General features: G+C 33.7%; 1 protein-coding gene across 1 annotated transcript; it reads left to right on the top strand.

The window, feature by feature from the left end:
• Nucleotides 1-3,870: 3,870 nt before the first annotated feature.
• On the top strand, nt 3,871-5,602 carry LOC128216254 (mesoderm-specific transcript homolog protein-like). The gene is made up of 4 exons (XM_052922824.1): nt 3,871-3,903; nt 4,273-4,336; nt 4,608-4,671; nt 5,475-5,602. Exons 1-4 carry the CDS (start codon nt 3,871-3,873, stop codon nt 5,599-5,601), a joined length of 288 nt encoding a protein of 95 aa, XP_052778784.1. The 3' UTR covers nt 5,602.
• Nucleotides 5,603-9,706: the final 4,104 nt, after the last annotated feature.

Raw genomic sequence — 9,706 nt, 5'->3', positions numbered from 1 at the left:
ACCCGGTGTCGATATTGAGAAAAGCCGGTATGACTGTTTATGATATCTACCAGATTATGTTGATACCGGGTTTTTCGTCAAAAACGGTACCGGGTAATATAATAATCCCTTAAGAAATTCCGGTATCGATAGGCCCGGTATCAATGTCCCCAACAATCAACCATGGCCTTTAAAATTGTTATTTATGCATGCATGTTTATTTTGTTTTTCTTTCACTTAAATATGCTTAATTAATATGCAATTAATCATGATTAGAAATAATTATTACTATGTCACATGATATATAATCTAAATTTAACTTATCATGTAATTTAAGAAAAAATATGTTTACGTTTCTTAATAAATATGTTTGAATCTTGAATCGTTGATTATGTTACACAAATACAACATAATAGTTAGTTTGATGAACGAAGAATAGTATGATTAACCTGTATTAATATGTTGACAGTCCCCTTAATATTCACAATTTTAACAAGTTGTAAATCTTGAATATAATACATTATAATTTGATAATAAATGACTTTTGGTTTTTATTGTGATATTTGAATAGAAATAATTCATTTGAATTAACATCCAGTGTTGATCTTCAAAACGCCGACGTGCTTATTCTTTTTTTCTCGGTAGGTTTAAATCTTATATGTATGAAAAATCGTAAAAAAGAAAATTCCAATTTTGTTGTCTGTCAAGCCTTTAAAACATGTTTTTTTAGTATACATTTCTTATTATATGTTAACTTCAAGCATGAGCAGCAAGATATTTCCCCTTGTTTATTGCACTTGTCTCATGGCATGGGGTCAATTTCCTGTGTATCTGTTTATTGGTCCAGTGCCTTTTAAAGTTGACACTTTCAGATGTGACAATATCATTGTCTGACTAATACATATCCAATTCTTGTATAAACATTATACATACGGGATTTACATCACAATCGGTAACGGATAATAAAATACTATCTTCAGAAATCCCGGTATCGATAGGCCCGTTATCCAATGTCCACCGATGGTCTCGTGATGCATGTTTAAATTATAACATTGATTGAAAATGCGTTTGGCACATAATGGTTTGTGCAATTACCTATGTTTTTTTGTGTTTGTTGATATTTTCATTATATGCTTACGAACTTATATCAATCATGCGTGTTTAAATTATAACAATAATTAAACATGCGTTGTGCACATCTTTTTCCGTGCAATTACCTATGCATTTTGTGTGAGAGTTCGCTATTATTTGTTATTGTCGCTAGTTTGCCTATCTTGCAATTCAAAAATATGACAGTAAACGATTTTAAATGGTTGTTTATAACTCAAAAAAATACAATCAAGATACAATAGATCAATCAAGCATACCGCCAACATCAAAGATCATTATCCGATAATAATACCTTCAGAAGGCAATACAAAAGCGGGTCATGTCATAATGAGATTAGTCATCTGATAACATTGCGGTAGCACTCAATCCGGTATCGACAAGTGGTACCGGACACCGGGCGATACCGGATACCGGGTAACAGCTTTTAGCACCACCCGATATTGAGTGGTCGTGCAAAAGTGCTGACCTATTAGCTGACGATATAGAAAAAGAGGAGATTTGCTGACCAATTGCTGACCATATAGACAAAGAAGGAAAAAAATATTATTGAAATTATAAGTTTTTTTTGGGTGGGTGGGTAGGTGCGTGCGTGCGTGCGTGCGTTTGGGTGCGTGGGTGGGTGGTTGGGTTGGTGAGTGAGTGAGTGAGTGAGTGAGTGAGTGAGTGAGTGAGCGAGCGAGTGAGTGAGTGAGTGAGTGAGTGAGTGAGTGAGTGAGTGAGTGAGTGAGTGAGTGAGCGAGCGAGCGAGCGAGCGAGTGAGCGAGCGAGTGAAAGAGTGAGTGAGTGAGTGAGTGAGTGAGTGAGTGAGTGAGTGAGTGAGTGAGTGAGTGAGTGAGTGAGTGAGTGAGTGAGTGAGTGAGTGAGTGAGTGAGTGAGTGAGTGAGTGAGTGAGTGAGTGAGTGAGTGAGTGAGTGAGTGAGTGAGTGAGTGAGTGAGTGAGTGAGTGAGTGAGTGAGTGAGTGAGTGTAATATAGAACAGTTTGGATATAATGAATTCAACGTCTACATGTGATATATCCACTGGTGCTTTTACACAATGATTATGATACCATTGGGAACACTTCTTACACTGTATTTGATCACCTTTATTTATAGAAATTTAACCTAAAAAAACAAAAGTAATTGGAAACTCAAGTAATAATGTTAAGATGTTTTAATGATTCCTGTCGTTATTATATTTTTAGAATAAGGTAAGTATTAGAAGGCTTACAAATGAGCATGCCAAAATGTTTCAAGACATTTTGATGGAGTGGGGGGATAGTAAATGCTTCTTAATGGACTGGTTGGTTGTTGCAATGCGTTTTCTTGGACAATGATTCTTAAAATGACACTCTCATTTAAAATCAATACATACACATGTATAAAAAAACATAAATTCTGAGTAATAAACCTTCAACTTATTACTAGATGATGCATACATGAAAATATTAATTACTGGTAACAAGTTTATAACCGTGTATTCAAAAGCTGAAAACGCAAAAATATTAAATGATTGGTGAATGCTAAAAGATTTACTGCGATCTAGCATTGTTTCATAAGGTAGAAATACCGTGTTTTCTGCACCGTTCTTTCAAATTAAACAAAGTATCCTTCATATGAACCATTCTTTTGACATTAATTAATCCTTTTTGGTAAATTAAAACAATTGTATTAAACGTGGTAAAACTTAGTTGGGTGTAAAAGTGCATCTTTAATGAACTAGTGGATTGATTTTAACGTGTCTAAATGGACTGGTTAGGTGATTTCAATGCGTATGATGGACTGGAGGGAATGATTCAATGCTTTTTGATAGACTGATTGATTTATTAAATTTTATTTCAATGCGTTTTGATGGACTGATATAATGATTTCAATTATCCTAAATGGCCTGGTTGATTAATTTCAAGGCGTTTTATGCACTGGTGGAATGATTTCAAGGTTTATGATGGACCTAAAGTGAGAATTTAAGTCTTTTTGATGGACTGTAAGAAGGACTTGTATGATTCGAAGACGGCATTCGGATCCTCCCACTGCGGGTAGTGTCCTATCGCTGCGTCTAGTACAGTAATACTCGGGGATGGCACTACTTTCCTGCAAATGAAAGCGTAGATTACAGTTATACCCGCGGATGGCACTACTTTCCTGCGAATTGAAAGCGTAGATCACAGTTATACCCGCGGATGGCACTATTTTCCTGTGGAAATAAAAAGTAGATCTCAGTAATAATCCAGGATGGCAATACTTTCAAGTTAAAATAAGAAGTAGACCCTAGTTATTATCGGGAATGGCACTACTTTCCTGTTAAAAATAAAAAAAGTAGACCACAGTAATACTCTGATATGTCACTACTTTCCTGCAAAATGAAAGCGTAGATCACAGTTATATGATTCATATACAGATAAAAATATATTAGCGATTTTTTGACGCCTTTTCTAACTGTGGAATTTGTGGCTGCGTAGCTATGAATTCCAAAACCTCATTTAGTAAGGCTAATATTTTGTTATCTGCACCAAAAATCATATGCGATTTTTTGTGTTTATCATTTAATTCAAATGAGTTTAACATGAAAATGCTTCAAAACTATTTTTTAAAAATACGTCAGCCTTTATTGTGCGCCTTAAATGTGAATAAAAATAATTAATAATAAATCGGTTATTATAACACAATAAAAGATGTTTAGCATTTACAGTTTTCACATAGAACTTTGCGTACATGCTACTAATGACAAAAACAAAACAACGCAATTGTAGAAGGCTTAAGTAGTTTGGTTATCATAGTTATCGAGTTTTGCCTCTTGAAAATATGAAAAAGTCATGCAAAGAATTGAAATTAGCTGTAGGTTAATAACCATTCAAGATTTTAACATGATGCTTAGTATACAAATTACCAGTGAGAACGTGCATATGTGAAACAAGGCCATAACTCTTGCTTTAATTAGTGCCGATTCTTTTTATATTTTTGTCCGAATCATGTGAATTCATCCGCCTAGTCGCGTAAAGTCAATTTAAAAAACAAACATTAGGTGCAAACATTGAGAGTAGGTCGGTAAACCGAAAACAAATACTTTTTTGATGCCTTTGAAAATTATGACTTATTTATAACATGGAATCAAATTCATTAGTTAAATTTATATCACTTAAATGTTTTGTCGAGATGCATGAGTTTATTTAACAAGACATTTTGTATTTTAGATTGATAACATAGCTCAACCAACGGGAAGAAAACAAGGACAGATGGGTCGGTGCACTTTTGGAAACGAAACTTCCAGGTGATAAACTTCACATCATTTTGTACATAATGAATGACTCTATTGGCAAGATATTATTAAACTTTAAAGAAAGAGTGAATAAGTTACAATTAAAAGCATGAAAACTATAGACTAAAAGAAATATATGAAAATCGAGGACCAGGCAGTATGCGATTTGGCGGCCATTTTTCAAGATGGCCGACATTCGGCAAAAATGACTAAAAACAATGATTTTATTTTGTATACTCAGCAAACTATTTTAATTATTTAATGATATATATTCTTATTTCAGTTCACATGATTAATGGGCCATCTATTCCAGTTAACAGTGGATACGCCTTCGTTGATCATTACAAGTAAAACACCATTTCATACATATTTTATTGTGTTATAAAACTGATTTAATGTATGATTTAGCTTAATTTATTCCCATAAAAACAAGAGCAAAAAATCGAAAAAGAAAATAAGTTCAACACCAGAGTGTTACTGCGATATTCTTTTTCTTCCACAGAAAAGTAGTTCAATCCAAGAGTGTTACTGCGATTTTCTTTTTATTTCTACAGAAAAGTAGTTCAATCCAAGAGTGTTACTGCGATTTTCTTTTTATTTCCACAGGAATGAAGTTCAATCCCAGACTGTTTCTGCGATTTTCTTTTTATTTCTACAGAAAAGTAGTTCAATCCAATATTTTCACAGAAAAGTACCGGTAGTTCAATCCAAGAGTGTTACTGCGGTATTCTTTTTTTATTTCCACAGAAAATAAGTTCAATTCCAGAGTGTTACTGCGATTTTCTTTTTATTTCCACAGGACATAAAATAAATCCCTGAGTGTGACTGTTTTTTCACAGGAAAGTAGTGACATCCGCGAGTATAACTGTCATCTCCTTTTTATATTCACAGGAAAGTAGTGTCATCCGCTAGTATTCCTGTCTTCTTTTTTATTTCTTCAGGAACGTAGTTCCATCCGCGTGTATTACTGTCATCGCCTTTTTATATTCACAGGAAAGTATAAGTACCATCCGCGAGTATAACTGTCATCTGCTTTTTATATATACAGGAAAGTAGTGCCATCCGCGATAATTCCTGTCTTCTTTTTTATTTATTCAGGAAAGTAGTGTCATCCGCGAGTATAACTGTCATCTCCTTTTTATATCCACAGGAAAGTAGTACCATCCCCAAGTATAACTGTACTAGACGCGGCGATAGGACACTATCCCCAGTGGGAGGATCCCAATGGCGTCTTCGAATCCTACAAGTTCTTCTTGCAGTCCATCAAAAATCCTTAAATTATCAACCCAGGGTTATCAAAAACCTTGAATCATTCCACCAGTGCATAAAATAAAATTCTTTCCACCAGTCCATAAAAAGCCTTGAACTCTCTCCCCAAGTAATAAAAATGATCTTGAACTTTCTTCTCCAGTCCATTGAAAAGTCTTTTAATATTCCTCATATATTCAATCGATCAATCATAATGTCCATGGCCTTGGAATACTCGAAATATTTGAACGACGTGAATACATTTTAAATTTTCATAAAAATGAAAAACAATCAACTATTAAAAAAAAAACTTTGAAATATTTTAAAACTTAAAAAATCGAGCAAAAGAAAGCCACCTTCGTATTATCAATATTTCCAATCTCCTTTGAAGCATATTACTTTACCCATATCTATTAAATTCTTGCATAAATTCATGAAAAGTCCTTAAAGGACAAAAGCCAGTAAAGGTCTTGAACTATTTTTGCCTTTATTCTGGTGATTTTTTTTCCCATAAAAAGAAAAGAAAGTTTAATAAAGTTTACTGCTTAATAATTTGTATGTGAGAGTTAATGTTTGTTATGATTTCCTTAACAATAACCTATATTATTTTGTTGTTTAACTGTGTCTTTTAATTTTAAATGAGTATGCTTGTATGCCATGTGATTGATAGTGTTAACAATTTTACTTCTGTTTGTTATATGTTGTTTAATTTGTGGTATTCTAGCGCTGAATACCGTTGTGTAAATCTTGTATGCGCATTTGTTTTGTTGAACAAATAGCTTGTTTACCATGACAGATAAATACATGCATGACCATCATGTGCTTAAATATTGACGAGTATTTAGCCTTTACACTTTTGTTTGACCATGATTCATAATAACCTTAAAGGGACTAGACACTAGTCATTCTAAAATGCCGTCCAGGCTTTTTTTTATGATGGTTAGCCTGGACGTCATTCATAACAAAATTCAAAAACATGTAAAAACTGTCTATGAAATGAAATGTTCTTCATTTGTATTCTGTGGCTTAAGACTGCCAATAAATACCTTAATTCTTATCAATAAACATATCCATTTTGCAAATTCACAAGCTATTTCTTCAAAAAAGTAATTTAAATACCGGATTTCAGATTTCAGTTGACAGGAGCATTCAGGAATGACGTCACCATAACGTTATATGTACTTCCGTACTTGTGTGGAAAATTCTCAATAAAAAAAAGTTCTTATGATTGATAGACATGTTTTCACCTGCTCAATTCACTGTAAATCAAAACTATCATTATTCCTGAAACTTTTATACCTTAAGTATCTATTTTTGCTTGATTTATCATTTAGAGTAGAGATTAAAGCATAAACCGTTGCCCTATAGTTGAAAGGTCATTTTTGAAGAACTGTCATGGCGGACGGTGCAATTTTCAGAGTTTGTTTTTCAAGTGGAGTAATTTTTCTTAGGAATAACTTGAGCCCCCTTTTTTATTGGCTTAAAAGTTAATTAAAAGCTTTTTCTTTAAGAATATATCTGGTTATCATAGCCTGCATTCGCTCGAAATGCCTTTAAATGTTGTCTAAAAATTATAATTTTACATTGAATTATATAGGGAATAACACTGGTGGTGTGTAACCTTCATACTGTCAAAAGAAAAAAAGGTTACACACAACTATACTTTGGGATTTTAATCTGAAGTAGTATTTTTAGTCTGGATTACCTTCCCCTAACACTATCATTATCAGTTACCACACTTTTGTATTTAATGAATTTGAAAAACATTTATCGTCACATACAGGATTCAATATTTATTTACAAACTATTCTAAGGGCTGTGGACAATGCATACTATTATACATATGTATAGAAAATAAGACTAAATATTAAAAAAACCCATATCAACAGCATTGTTACACTAAGTGAATCAAAATGTTTTATTGTGTAACCTATTTATCACAATTTGACTTCAACACGACAATACAAGTTTACAATAATCAGAGATATTAAGTTTTTGCTGACTTGTCAATTTATTATGTATGTATATATCGTTTCGCTAGAACAGATGTTTCATGATGATATTTATATTAACAAATACCTTATTCCTCACATCAGAAAACCTATACCAAACTCAACTAAAGGGAATCTTCAGGAAATTACTATTTTTAAAAAAAATGATAGAAAAACGTAATTACAGAACATTGTTTTTTGTTTTCTTCCGACTAGAGTGCGTTTTATTGTCAAGCTTACAGCTTATAAAAAAAACAACTAGAGTTAGAATTGTTGTGTTTTTTAAAAGAACTATATTGGTAAACAGAAGTAACACTTATGTGTTTAAGGGGTTAAAACATGACAAAGACGGGCCTCTGCGTGAGAATTGGCCTTCAAGCTCTTATAGAATATGCCTCGGGTTGTTATGAGACACTTGTGCAATCGTCGCCGACTTTACATTTAAAATGTCATCTTACAGAAGGTCAGATGCCCAGTTTGTGACGTGAACGCGCCAGCGGTCCAAAGAGACGCTATAAAATTTAACAAAGCTTATAAAGGCAAACCGGTAATTTTCCCCAGTATTCTCATTTCTGTCATACAAAGTAAAAGCACACATATAGTATTTATAACGTATGGTCGTTTTTAGACGGGAGGCTAGGTGCGTGTGGGGAAGGGGAAAGAAATGTAGAAATGTTTTTTATGTCAATAGATGTCAATTAAAAACCTCCAAATAATTGCAGAATTTCAAACCGTCATGGCAGGTTTTTGTCAACATACATACAAATGGTCGTTCACTGGGGCACACCAGAAAACTAACTCGCCTACTGATAGGAAGAAGGTAGGGAGGAGAGAGCTCGTAAAGTCACCAGTTGGTGTCTGAGGTTGCTCTTACCACAAGTTTGTGACAAGTAGTACTTGAAAAAGTTTTTTTGTTGTGTGTCAGAATCTGGATGTTTAAAGACACCAAACAAAGGATATGAAGCATACAAAAGCCCAAAGACATCCAAGTGAGCGCAAATGAGGGGTAAATTACAAGAATAGAAAATAATGAAAACGAATTGAAAAAAAAATGCCATGCATGCAAATGAAAATTCTTCCCATACTTTGCATGATAACATTCCACAAACTGAACGATATTGCTATTTGATTCATTTTGCAAAAACTAAATGTCTTTATTTCAATATACTAACAAAAGTACAGTAAAACTGCGACCGCTCGAGGACGTCGGGGACCGAGTCAGATCCTCGAGGGAACCGATGTTTCGAACGACCCGAGTTTAAATTTTCCAGTCTGTTATGAAATATCTTGTATCAGCGTATTTTAAGTATGAAGTCGTCAAACCGACTGTTTACTAAGACACCGATTATGTGTTGCTTGAGGAAATCGCTCATATGTTCAAAGGTTGTCGTATTCTCAATGTAAAATGTAAAAAAAATAACAAAAATGAATAAATAGAAATGTTTATTTTTACAAAAAGCTTCATAATTATCTCCTCAAATGCCCTTATCAACTTCTATCGGTCGTGCATAAACAGTGATAAACGGTTTTTCACACCTTACCTTTCAACTGGCATTGCAATTTTTACAACTTGCAAACAATTTTACACCTAGCAATTGTTTGTTAATTTTGGAACACGCGTTCGGGAAAAAGGGTGAAAATATGACCTCGAGGGAGCCATAAGGTTTTGTGCACGATTTGTGTACTTGGGACCGAGGATATTGCTCGACTTATTTAGGTTTCGATGCAGCGTAGGTATATTTTATATGAAAATAGAAAGAAAAATGTTCGGGACCAAGCTCCGACCTCGAGGGACCGCCGGTTCTCGAACGACCGCTTGTTCGAACGACCGCAGTTTTACTGTAATTAATGTTTGGAAACACTTCATTCTTATTTTATTTTGAATAATTTACAGGTTAACAATACAGCATTTAAGTTGCATTAACAAAACTACTGCCAATGACACTACAGCTTGTACTAAAGTAACTAATAGTCATGTGTAACCTTAAGCAGAGAAAAGAAAATGCATTTGGATATTCTCGGCTACATTCGTGAACAAAAACAATGGTGTTTGGTGAATTTTGATGGTGTTTGAAAATGCATGTTGTTTTAACAATTCGGAACATGATTATTTTATAATATATAGTGCAATTAATGTAAAAAG

Source organism: Mya arenaria, chromosome 14 (assembly GCF_026914265.1).
Source record: "Mya arenaria isolate MELC-2E11 chromosome 14, ASM2691426v1".
Lineage (NCBI taxonomy): Eukaryota > Metazoa > Mollusca > Bivalvia > Myida > Myidae > Mya > Mya arenaria.
Note: the sequence above shows the minus strand (reverse complement) of the source record. Positions and strands in the feature narration are given on the sequence as shown.